The sequence below is a fragment of the Aulonocara sp. 'chitande type north' Nkhata Bay genome, linkage group LG5 (assembly GCF_057382095.1).
Source record: "Aulonocara sp. 'chitande type north' Nkhata Bay isolate Kocher_YH1m ecotype deep benthic linkage group LG5, A_spYH_male_GT1.1, whole genome shotgun sequence".
NCBI lineage: Eukaryota > Metazoa > Chordata > Actinopteri > Cichliformes > Cichlidae > Aulonocara > Aulonocara sp. 'chitande type north' Nkhata Bay.
The window spans coordinates 30,617,742-30,630,438 of record NC_141348.1 but is presented as its reverse complement, the minus strand read 5'-3'; the positions used below and the strand labels follow the sequence as shown (position 1 = coordinate 30,630,438).

The window sequence follows — 12,697 nt, the reverse complement described above, 5'->3', positions numbered from 1 at the left end:
CATAATAAATCTAGTACAAACCTGTGAAACAGTGGCCACCCTTAAGATAAAATGCACATAAAACTCAATTTATAAAAGAAATTTCTTCATCGTCTACATGATAAAGTCCTTCAACCCAACAAGCATCTGGAAGCTTTGCTGGGATGTCTGCCATTCAAACCCCAATTACCATGTTTATACTGTAGTATCTAAAAGTCCACACCTGACAAACCCACACCTGTATTATAATTACATTAAATACTAAAAACTGAACACTTTCAAACAATTAATAAGAGCTAAACTAAAATGAGTAAACCCACTCAAGACACCAAGTGAACCTAAAGCGGACTGAACCCTTTTTTTAGTCAAAGTGGAAACTGTATGCGTTTGCCTGGCTGCGGTCATATCCATGAGAGCAGTTGCATAAAGAACTTTAGTTTAACTTGAGTATCTGTGCAGCTGTTGAGGATCGACTGACTCGGGCTGTTTAAGATGTCGCTTTGAATCCAATTTAAAATCAATGATTAACAGCCCAAACCATTCGAGTCCTTGCTTTGGTAATGAAGTCACATTTTTATGCAACTGCCTCATCAGCACCCTTTAATCAAGCAGGGCAGGCTGGGTGTGGAGGTGTCTCCTCGTGCCTCACCTGAAGACCTGCAACAGAGAGGCGACGGGCGTCGTTCACTGGAGCGACAACAGGAACCAGGTAGGGGCTGTCGGGTATGTGCTGGTCGTTAAACTTCACCGAAACCTCATAATCACCTGGAAAAGGAGGCGGGAAGAAGGAAACTCAGTCTAACACATCAGCAAACAGCCAGCAGGTAAAGCGTGAGCGTGTGTGAATCATCTACCAGGCTCCTGAGCGACATAAGAAATGCCGCAGGATCCGTCCTTGCGGTCATCGAAGGAGATCTCAGCCCTGCTGGGTCCCTCCACGGCAACCGACAGACCACCAGCTCCTGCCTCTCTCGTCCAGATTGTGAATTCAGCTGGTGAAAAGATACAAGAAAACTGAAAATTCACAAGGCACAGATCCTTCTCCATCAGTCCACATTTTAAAAGTACTTGTGTAAAAACCAATGTAGCACTGTGTGAACCTTTTTTTGACAACAGTGTTGCCTGTGGCACAGAGGAACAGGATGAGTTTCTTTAATTTTGACATTTAATGGACAGACTTTTGGATCCGGTGTTCTGTGCGTACCTGGCTCTCCTGCCAGTGCTCCCTCCAGTCCTGGACCTCCGGCCCTCACCTTGCCAGCCCCGCCCTCACCCAGCGGCCCCACAGTGAACTGGAAGGGGCTGCCTGGCACGTGCACGCCCCTGTACTTGACGCTCACGCTGTGCACGCCCATCTCAGTGGGCACGAAGCGCACACAGTAGGCGTCGTTACCCGTGGCCACGAGCTCTGCTGGCTGACTGGCTCCAGAGGGGGAGGTGACCTCAGCAGTGACGTCCTGCATGTCGATCGCTGAGAAGAGAGGAAGGAGACATTTATACATTTACATTTGTTGACTGATTCACCACATGATCATTCATGAGTTTGTCATTTTATTTGTTATTCAGATCAAATTAAAGCTGAAACATACCAGAACCGGTTGCTGTGACCGTAAGGACAGGCATGGCAAATGAGAAAAGGAAAAGGGAGGTTTAAGGAAATTTAACTCAAATTAAACTGTGCTACGACCTCCAAGAGACATAATCAGAAGTAACACAAGGTCCTTCATACAGTGAACAACTGCGAGGTTGCTTGCACAGTGCAAACTTTACCATCCAGTTCACAACTTACTGATCAAATGCAACCGTGCAAGTTACCCAAGAACACCTACCTTGAGGGTCACAAGGGTTGCTTTTATACATCTTTAACCAGTTGTCTTTATCAATATCATAACACAAAAATAAAAACTAAAGTTCCCCTAATCTTATATTGGTGCTGCTGTAGGTAGGAGCAGCCAAGCACTCCCTTGTTGCGTGTGTGATGCAGAAAAATTACTCTGTATCAAAACAAACTGATAAAAGATGAAGTGGAATCTTTCATGCCCACTTAAAAAAAATAAAGCAGTTAAAGCTAGTTTTACAACGCACCCTCCACCCTAGCACTGCGTCCCAAATAGGGGGCATCAACAACCCAAACACCCCTCACTGCTCTGGCTCCCCCTGCCAGCACCAGACCGGAGAGGCCAGAGACTAGCCGGACACAGCCAGGAGACAGGTTCTGATTCCGGGTAGCAGCAGAGGATTGAGTCATGGGAACGCTGGATCTTCCAGACCACCAGAGAGAGCAGTAGGAGCGGTAGGTGGTGTGAGAAAGGAGCTGCCGAGACAGGACGAGGAGGAACCAGCTCACTGGAGGAAAAAGATGAGGAAGAGAGCATACAGAGGAAGGGAAAGGATTGAGGGGTAGGAGAAGGGAACAAGGCAGTAGAGGAGGAAACGAGGAGAAGCTGAGGAGAAGGAGAGACATGATTGACAAGAGAGAAGAAAAAAAGTAAAAGATCGATGAAAGATAAAAGGCAGACAGGAAATAAGATGAGTGAAAAGTTCTCATAGAAAGGGAATGATAGAACAGGGAAATAAGAAAAGTTAAATGTCAAAGAGACTACAGACTACAGAGCAGCAGCGAGGAAAACTGGGAAAAGCTGGAGTTTCAGACAGAGAGCAGCTCTGATCTACTTAGAGAGACGGCCCAAAACAAAAAAAATCCATTTGGTTCTATTTTTCCTGAAGTTTGTGTTACACACACGCAACATCATGAACATAGTCACCAAACGTCTGTGTACCTGGTATCTTTAGGCTGAGGTCGCACACACTCCCGACACTGGCGACAGACGCCGCCTTCTGTCGTCTGGTGATGCTCTCCCGAATACGACCCTCACCCGTCACCCTCACTGTGAACGGACTTCCTGTTGACGCCACACGTTCGTTAAGTTGCACGCTTCATTAGAACACTGAACAGACTGTTTTTCAGCTACTTTTGCTCCTCTCTACCTGGCACGTGCTCCTCAGCGAAGCGGATTGAGACGATGTAGTTTCCAGGTTCGGTCGGACAGTAAGTGACTCTACAGGTCCCGTCCTCCATGTCCCCTGTTTGGATGTCTACTTTACTGGGACCTTCAATGGACAGAGCCAGACCGCCATAACCTGGAAACAGATCGCCATCATTGGCATTGATGTCATTATTATTAGTGCTTCAAAGGAAGAATTTTGAGTTTATATTAGAAAATAAATGCATTGTTTAGAACAGGCTGACACTGACCTGCCTCCCGCGTGTCGACTATAAAGCTCGAGTTGCTGAAGGTGGTTCCCTGGACGAGGCCGTCACCGTGAGCTTTGACTCGACTGGCGTCGCCAATCTCAGACTGGACGACCATGATGGTGATGGGACTGTTGGCGACATGACGACCATTCTTCAGGATGCTGACCTGGTGCTCGCCCACTTCCCGGGGGATGAAGGAGATACCTGTGAGGAGGAGAAAAGAGTTGAAGGTGAGAGGAGCAATTTCGGTAAATGTTGTACTCATGTTTCAAATGTGCCTTTGTGGATCTTACCGATGTGGTTGTTGGCCATCCTCTTCAGCAAGCAGGGCTCGTCACGTCCAGAGGGCGACCTGATGCTGGCGCTGAGCAGGCTGAGGTCCGTCTCATTGATGTCCAGAGAGAAATCTGCAGCCGAGCCCAGTTTGACCTGAGAGCGCCGCTGGTTGTCCTCTGAAAGACGAACAGAAGTAAGAAGGTAAAGTGTTAGATGACAAAATATAGCAAACCCAGTGTAGACTACAGTGGCTAAATTATTGAGACGAGAACTGTAAAAACCCATTTCTTTAATGTTTAAAAAAAAAAAATCTGATTTAATGTCTACATCAGTAGCAAAATAATCACTTGTTTAAACAAGCTCAACTTTTTTTAAACAAGTGAGCTAACAAGCTACACTGGTAGACAATTTACAGTACTAATATTGTGCATTGGTGCCTGACCGGTAATCCTGGCAGTGAACGGGCTGCCAGCAATGTGCTCGTCATTGTATTTGACCAGGATGTTGTAGTCTCCTGGCAGCGTGGGCAGGTAGCTGACAGTGCAGGTCCCGTCTTTGTTGTCCACACAGCTGATCTCTGCTTTGGACGGACCCTCGATAGCCAGGTCCAGACCTCCTGGAGAGAGAGACGGGCTTGGTCAGCGAGACTGAACTGAATCAAAACAGACTGTTAAATAATGAAAAATAAAATGTATAACCCGTACCTTCAGAGGCGTCCTCTGTGAAGACTGTGAAGGTAGCCAACTTGTTGGCGACACCATAACTCAGACCAGGACCGTAAGCTGTGACGTTGGGACTGCTGGTGTGATTCACATAGAACTGAAGGGGAGATTCTGCAACACAGAGTGAACCTAATTACAGCAAACTAAGTTTGCAGTAGTAGTAGTAATAATACTGTGAAATTCATGAGCCCTCAGTAAACCCAACCAGCCACTTCAGAACTTCAGGGTTCTAATCATGGTGCTAATGTCACATGAGTGTATGTGTTTACCTGGGATGTGTGTGCCGTTGTATTTGATGTGCATCTCGTGCAGACCGGCCTCAGTAGGAGAGTACTGCACTGTGACCGTCCCATCCAGGTTGTCTGTGATTAGAGGCTGAGCGGATTTACCTGAAGGCATCAACACCTCACCTGTAAGAGAAGTTTCTTGATTAGCCATTTTTATAATGGAAGAGTCAGACTGTCCATTTATTGGTCACTGTCTTAAACTCTGATCCCCTTTAACATATTAGTTTGTACAGACTGTGTCATTTCTAATAACTAAACTGATTATATTAACCCATGAATGTCTCATCCACATTTCAATTTACTGGTTACTCACATCTGTCGATTCACACAAAAAAAATAATATACTGCTGCAGGTGGCAGAGTATGCAGGTTTTGTACCGCAGAGAAACCCAGAAAGCTGAAAATGTGTCCTCAGCCTCTGCTGATCTGAATAAATTGCATTTCTTGTGTTTAATCACTTACCGTGTGCAGTGAAGTTTTAAATAACTTATGAAAATTTTTCTAGAATTGCTGGTGCTTTTTTTTGTTATGATAAAACCTTGTGTCTCTCAACACCTCAAATAAGCACAAATTCACTGAGACCATCCATCCCTTTCTTCCTTACCGGTGATTTCTCCCTTCCTGAGTGCGAAAGGAATCACCATGTCGAAAGGTCTGAAGCCACTGCCGTTAACGCTCGTACCATCTAGCTGGTAGCTTTCAGACTTCACCTGAATACAAGACAGGCACAAAGACAGACTTTAGCATGTCAGTGAGGGGGGAAAAAAATAAAATAAAATGTTCTCAGCAACCTGAAATGCAAGCATGCTGCCTCCAAGCCCCGCCCACACAAGGGCATCCTGAAAAGGAGTTGTGCAATGAAGGAAGGATGAGGAAGGAAGAGGTGGATGACTGTGATGATGGGGTGACTGATGCAGCCACAGTGATGAAGAGTGCACCAAGAAAGAAGAGGAGCAAAGGTTACCACCACAACACCTTTGTGCAATGCATCTCGCACACAGATGGTGGTTTGTGAACGATGGCATGGAGGAAAGAAAGTGTTTGAGTGAATACACTAAGGAGTGCAGTGAGAGAGAAGTTAAGTGTTCAACCAGCAGCCATTCACCCGCAACAGAGAGGGTGTGTGGGAATATAAAGTGTGTTCTATAAATACTGTCCTCCAAACAGTGAAAAAGACGACCTAAACCACACACTGCAGCACAGCCTTAACCAACCCTGGGGCCTGTACTACAAGGCAGGTTCAACATTCCCAGGATTTCTCTCTTATCTGGTTCAAGCCATCCTGACAGAGTGATCAGACTAAGCGGTCACATGAAAATGGACAGGTCTTAAGAATAAAGCCTATTCCAAAGGATGAAAGCTCTCAGCTGTCAACAGATTTATCAGTATCAACTATAATTACAATTGTATATTATCTTGCATCATAAAAGGAACATGGTGATCATTTTTAGTAGAAAAAGTCATGACGTGTGGGTTAACTGAGTGAGTGGATATCCAGTTTCATGTGACCGCTGATCCAATATGAGGCTAAAGGAATCCAGATAATAGAAAGATCCCTGCTTGAATAACTTAGTACAGCGCTCAGGTGAGCTGAAGAACATTGCAATATCTGTGTCTATAAGCTTACTGACAGACCTGCACCTCCAAAGAGCTTCTAAAACATCTGATTTCTTTTGCAGCTCACTCGAATAAAGACTAGAGTCAGTGATTATGCCCAAACTGGTAAGATGTAACCCTCCCCATTACCATTATTATTCAAATCATGAACCAATTAATGTTTCTAACCCCAGTTTAAGGCCAATTGTTCTGCTGCAGAATAAAGTTGGAATCAGATGTCTCCAAAGGACACTAACGATCTGCTGAAGGGCTTAAAAACATGTGTAAGTGTGTGTAATGGGGTACCCATGGCTTGAAGCCAGCCCCAGGGGGAGCGGCCCGTTGCTGTAGAGATGTCTGCCCTTTCATCATGGGTACCTCATCAGTAGCCTGGTGACATGACAGTAAGGATTAACACATCTCACACACATGTGGGAGTCTCTTTACACAAAGTCCATAGTTATGTTTGGAGTGGAAAGCAAACACCTGCGATCACCACCAGCAGTTTCCATTAATGGCTAGAAACATCTTATGTGTTCTGTCCTTAACATTAAGAAATTACATCAAGTTCTCATATTTCCACCCACTTATCAGGCTGGAATAAACTTTTTAGGAATATAAGAGAAGAATAGCATCAATTTCCTATATTTTTTTTGCCCTCCATTTTTGAGGACCTTTTCAGGATATTTATTTCTAATTAGTTATGCAAGTTTCTCTAAAGCAGAACCATTGTGCATTCAGCCTTTATTGTCCAGCCAAAAATTTAGGCATCAGACTGCTCTAAACACCATCTGATATGATGTCAGATATCCCTGATATGGTCTGGGCAGGCTCTGGCTGTAAGCACAAAAGCCAACCCATTTTTTTTAATCCACTTAAAATGTAGTCTTCACATCTGATCACATCAGAGTTCAAGAAATACCATTTATCTGTCTGTGCAGCCTAAAGACAGCTGCTTTGTTAAGACTGAAATACGCATCAGTTCAAATAAAATTTCTTCCACTGTGACATGACTTTGTGGAGAAAATGATCCCTCCCACACAAACAAGGAAAGACGATGAAAGGCCCAATACAACGAGCAGGAAAATCAAAGAAACAAAACAAACAGTCAAACTAAGATGAGGTTAATCAGTGTACAAGGACATGTTTGATACTCTGGATGACCGCGACATCTGCTTTCAAAGTGTTTGTCTAATATGCGTTCTCTTCTCACCGTGACTTTGAAGGGACTGCGTGGGATGTTTTCCCCTCCAAAGCGGACGTAGATGACGTAGTTGCCAGGAGCTGGCGCAGTGTAGAAGATGTCAAAGGTGCCATCTTCATTCTCCAGCACCTCGGCCTCCACCTCTGTGCCATCGGGCTGAACCACCACACAGCTCACTTTCCCTTTACCAGCACCCTTTGCATTCACCACCAGACTCAGCTCCTCACCAATGGCCACAGTGGGACCCACGCCCGAACCTGGGAGAAGTACACGTTGTGAATTAATCAGACTCCTAAAAATAAATGAGATTCCTTCTGTCAGACTCCGATCACATACCGGTCACGGTGCACTTGCTGGCATCACCAGTTGCTGTGGCACGGACTCTGTAAGGTGATGCTGGGATGTCATCGCCACCATATTTTATAACGATGGTGTACCGGCCAGCACGGTCAGGGATGTATGATACCCGGTATGTACCATCACCGTTGTCATGGATCCTGGGCTGCTTAGGTTTGCCATCCTGGTCCTGAAGAGGAAGGAAGTGAATAACAATCTGTGTGGGGTCGACTTTAGTGTGTGTATGCTTATGTGTGCGATACTGACCGTGATGAGCACGCTCAGTTGGCCTTGGCCAGCATCTTTAGCGTCGATATTGAACTCAACGGGGAAGCTGGCGGGGACGCCGCTGGTCAGCCCGGGGCCGCTGGCTCGTACTTTGCTGGCATCGTGAGTGGGCAGAACCCGAAACTTGAAGGGACTGAAAGATCAGAGACAGTAAAGACTGATCAACGGTATGAACCACAACAGCAAGCAGATATCAAAGGGACAAAAATTACCAGCGATAGAGTAATACAGTGTTCACCTCTGGCTGTTAGAGTGAATCGACTCAAAAGGTCTGCTTTGCATGCATTTTTTTCTGGATAATCAGTCACTGTAGTTTCATATAATCTTAAATTTAGCTTAAGTCCATCATTTGAGGTGTCAGCAGTTCAATTAAAACAAACCAGAACAAATCAAATGTATACATTTTCACAAAGTTGCCCAACTCCTTCTGCTGCTGTACTGCTACAGCTGTGTACCTGTGTGGGACGTCCTCCTCAGCATATTTTACAGCCACCGAGTACGGTCCCTCCACAGACGGCGTGTAGGACACTGTGTGAGTCCCGTCTCCATTATCAGTCACTTCCGCAGGCTCTGCAATGCCTTTGGGAGCAGCGACTGCCACAGCCAGGGGCGCCACGCCGGCCTTCCTGCAGTCCACTGTGAAGGATTGCGGGATATTGGCCCTGACTCCTGACGCCACTCCAGGACCAGAAACTTTGACCTTACTAGAGTCCACCACATCCTTAACTGGGACCTTAAATGGACTCCCTAAGTACAGAAAAATAAATTAGGTGTAAACACAACTAGCAAGACTCGTAGCAGAGCGTGCTGTTTGACACTTTAATGTTTGTAGCACATGCAGCAGAGACATCACAGACATGTAGACAGATGTGCAGAGTGAAGCCACCTCTTAATAAATGCTAATAAAATGCACTCCTAGATACTGGATAACTGTCTGACAACATGTCTGTGAATCACTCCACAAATGCAAAGTTACAGAGATAACAGTGCTGCAGTATCTGCTGAATGACTCTGCAGAAACAAAGTCATCGCATAAAAGTTGTCAAACAAAGAAACATGAGAACTTTTCAGACCACAGTCGAAGAAATTTAAAACTGTGACATCTTTAAAACATTAAGCCAAAACCCTCAACATGTCTTCAAACAACCAATAACAGCATTTTTGTAATGTCAACTAAACATTAACTGCACCTTTTATCATTAGCATCTGTTTATAGGTACAAATGAGAGAAAAGTCAACAAAGTGTTATTAAAGTGACATTAAAGATCTTTAAGAGATGAACGCATGTGAAACAGCTTAGTGAAGCTGTGCTAAATTAGTTTATTCCTGTTTTTCATGTTGATGAGAACCATTCCTCCTCCATTCATGAGCCTTCTCACATTACCAGAATTAAGTCTGATTAAATTCTTCTCTCTTTCTGTTGTCAACAAATCTCAGAAAACTGACCCAAACCATCTGGATCCAGTTCCTGTTTATCTATGCCACAGAGCTCCACTGTGGTCCAGAAATACTGATCTTTCCACCCTATTTTAACCAACTCACACACAAAAGACTCAAATGTGATTAACTTGCAGTTGAAAATTGTCTCAAACAAATGAAATGCCTTCTCCATTCACTCATCCAACTTTGAGTTGCAAGGGCAGCAGTCTAAGCTAAAGGTCTTAAGATGAAATACACTCAAAGAAAGTTGTTTTATAAACTACAAGGGTTGTTAAACTCAAACTCTTCAGGATGCTGAGGTGTTCCCTAAACTAGCTCAGAGAAATAATCTTTCCAGCGTGTTCTGTGTCCAGCGTGGACATGCCTGAAACACCTCACCTGGTTTACTCTGAACTGTTTCTGAATGCTTGTCTTTCCATTTTTAAAAGGTAGGGTTTTTCCTGCACGCTTTACAGGTTTAACCATCCCCTGTGCTACAGCTTATTATGCTAGTAAGGGAACCAAATTAATAAAAAAAAAAAAAAGATCATCTCACCAGGGATGTGTTCTCCTCCATAGGTGATGTTGACGTCGTAGTTTCCTGGTGTGAAGGGAATGTACTCCACACTGCAGCTGCCATCTTTGTTGTCTGTGCAAGACATCTTAGACTCTGATGGACCCTCCACAGTGATGCCAAGGCCACCAATACCTGCCCCTCTGAAGGAACACCACATCCAAATTATTTGTACTTTAATTATCTACCAAAATGTTCAAATGTTTGCAGATGATACAGGATGATTTACATGATTTGATTGCCAATTTTGTCATTTGCGCACAAATGTTGTGCGCAAATGACAGAATGTTTACCTTTTGTTTGTATTGGCTTAAAAAAAAAAAAAAAGAAGAAAAGAAAAAAAGACTGAAACAAAAAGGCATAATGCCTCGTCACACATGGTGCATTTAAAAATATAACCAAAGAGTCTTAAATTAAATATTCCCTGTAAAAGTGTAGTTTCAGTTTTCTGTCAGTTAACTATAATCTTTACTGACTCATACAGTTATCTACTTTATTGCTCCTTATTTATAAGGATATATGTGCATACTTTATTGCCCAGCAGTACCTGGTGAAGATGTTGAAGTTGTTGGGCTGGTCAGTCAGGCCTTGTTCCAGCCCGGGGCCAGTAGCCACCACCCTGCTCGGGTCACATCCCTCTGACACAGAAACCCTGAATGGGCTATTGGGAACTGGAGTGTCATCATACAGAACCTGGACGCTGTGGACGCCTAAAATAAAGATTGACACAAATGAAACGGACTTCACAACAAAAAGGTTTTATGTTGAGCAGTTCAGTTCTGACTGGATGCGTTACCATTTTCAAAAGGAGTGTACTCGACACAGTAGGTGCCATCGGCCTTGTCTGTAACCACACAGTCTGTCAGAGCTCCAGACGGGTTCTTGACCGCCGCCTTTATGTGGTCGCCACCCCGCCGGGTCAGAGAACGAGCATCCACTGTGAACTCTGTGGTGGCTTCTCTGAAAACAGCTGGAGGGAGGGAAACAGAGGAAGGCGTGTTTTAAGCAGAACTCTGACTGGGCACAAGAGGTTTTTTGATCATCACCAAACTTACTCAGGCTGTCAAGTCATCTCTACCTGTTGACTTATGAAGGAGTTTTATCAAGTTGGAAATTACCCCGATATCACAAAGGGATTTAAAAACTATACTACATAAAATGCACACAGTCCCTCAATGCAAAATTCTTCAATTCACAAAAAATGAAGAGAAGCATTGAATATTAACACTTCAAAGTTCAGCACAATAGTGGAGTCTCTCAATTAAACCCAGTCTGACATAAGCCATTTTATCTCCTCCCCCTGTAAGGCCACCCTATTTAAAAAACTGTTTTGTGATTGGCTGCCCCTCAATTAAACATAAGCAGGTGGGTGGAGCTTATGTACTCTCAGCCGTGTGCTTGGGATGATCATATTAGGTTCATTAACCACTGTAGCGAATGCTATTAAGTTGTATAATTCACTTTCTATGACTTCTAACTTGTATAATATTCAACTGTGCAGGATAATGCAAAGCAAAAGAAACCAAACAGGAAAAAATAAACAGTACTGCTCAACTTGAACACCACTCATTTAATTATTCTTCCTAAACTGGATTTGTATCAAACTAAATATATACTGTACCTTGTCCCTCCACTCCAGGTCCAAACACTTTGACTTTGGAGGTGTCCACAGCAGGGTCCGCCATCACCTTAGCAGGGAAACCAGGGACCGTCTTTCCTCCATACTTCAGCAGCAGGGTGTACATGCCAGAAGTCAAAGGGATGTAGGTCACCGTGTAGGTCCCGTCTTTGTTATCCACAATCTCAGTCTTCGCTTTTGCACCTGGAATATGAAATTAGAATTTGTGCTACATGGAGAACCACCAAAATTTTTTGCTTTAAAACAGAAAACCTGGAGTTTAAACATACAAAATCTCACCAATGAACATGTCTGTTGACAAAGCCAAACGACAGCTTTCCAGCCATATTTCATGATATTAAATAAGCTCTACACTTACCCCCTGGTGAGGCATGTTAAAGAAGCAAAGGGGACGAAATGGAAACTTTCTTCACTTGAAATAACTGATCATCAAGTATTCTTTTAAGTCTCTAAATCCCAATTTTCATAAACAGTGAATAATGGCTGGCTCTGCCTTTATTTGAATACAGCTTTTTAAATGTGCTTTTGAACATGTATAACTTTTATATGACTGAATTAAATAGTTACCTGAGCCCAGGCCTGAACCAGTAGGGCTGCTTGGGGGTGAATCTAGCGCAGCCTCCAGGCTGAGTTCACCCGGTCCAGCTTGAGAGCAGTCCACATTTACAACACTGGTTTCCCCAACCTGAAGAGACAGTAACATGGATCAGACTTTATGACTTTCAGGACAGGAGAGTATTTTAAAGGATGAGTCAGACTCTAAAGCAGACACAGGACAGGATGAGATGAGATTAAGGAACTTAAAAAGCAGCACAACTTTCGAACAATGAAAAACTGAACTTGTGCCTATTGCATGAATAAATTCTGAGGAACTTGAAAATTTCTTCCTGGCTGCATTTCAGCAGAGTCCACCACATACATATTGGCTGACCGGGTGTCTCAGTTCATGTGGGACACCCTTTTTCATTCCCTAGTTAGTCACACATTTTGACTGGCACTACTTTTCAGAAGTCACCACTTCACACACACCTTCCCTAAACAGAGGAATGAATCCACTGGCTGTAAGAAAAGCAGGAAAGGCTGCCATCATGGATCAAGTGCAGGTCAATTTGTCACATTTC

General features: G+C 43.9%; 1 protein-coding gene across 8 annotated transcripts in view; it reads right to left on the bottom strand.

Moving 5' to 3' along the window:
* flnba (filamin B a) overlaps window positions 1–12,697 on the bottom strand; it is a 63,497-nt gene that overhangs the window by 3,624 nt on the left and 47,176 nt on the right. For 2 of the 8 annotated variants that reach the window (XM_086292981.1, XM_086292985.1), the window contains 22 exons: window positions 12,144–12,261; window positions 11,559–11,759; window positions 10,734–10,907; window positions 10,485–10,647; window positions 9,920–10,080; window positions 8,400–8,691; window positions 7,924–8,077; window positions 7,657–7,846; window positions 7,330–7,577; window positions 6,423–6,506; window positions 5,125–5,230; window positions 4,503–4,643; window positions 4,216–4,344; window positions 3,954–4,127; window positions 3,529–3,687; window positions 3,236–3,439; window positions 2,968–3,120; window positions 2,760–2,882; window positions 1,569–1,580; window positions 1,184–1,450; window positions 834–971; window positions 629–744 (listed from right to left, as the gene is read on the bottom strand). In XM_086292981.1, the coding sequence (XP_086149107.1) occupies window positions 629–744; window positions 834–971; window positions 1,184–1,450; window positions 1,569–1,580; window positions 2,760–2,882; window positions 2,968–3,120; window positions 3,236–3,439; window positions 3,529–3,687; window positions 3,954–4,127; window positions 4,216–4,344; window positions 4,503–4,643; window positions 5,125–5,230; window positions 6,423–6,506; window positions 7,330–7,577; window positions 7,657–7,846; window positions 7,924–8,077; window positions 8,400–8,691; window positions 9,920–10,080; window positions 10,485–10,647; window positions 10,734–10,907; window positions 11,559–11,759; window positions 12,144–12,261 (3,507 nt within the window). Of the gene's footprint in view, window positions 1–628; window positions 745–833; window positions 972–1,183; window positions 1,451–1,568; window positions 1,581–2,064; window positions 2,326–2,759; window positions 2,883–2,967; window positions 3,121–3,235; window positions 3,440–3,528; window positions 3,688–3,953; window positions 4,128–4,215; window positions 4,345–4,502; window positions 4,644–5,124; window positions 5,231–6,422; window positions 6,507–7,329; window positions 7,578–7,656; window positions 7,847–7,923; window positions 8,078–8,399; window positions 8,692–9,919; window positions 10,081–10,484; window positions 10,648–10,733; window positions 10,908–11,558; window positions 11,760–12,143; window positions 12,262–12,697 lie in introns of all 8 variants that reach the window. The other 6 variants (XM_086292982.1, XM_086292986.1, XM_086292984.1 and 3 more) reach the window with 4 other exon arrangements.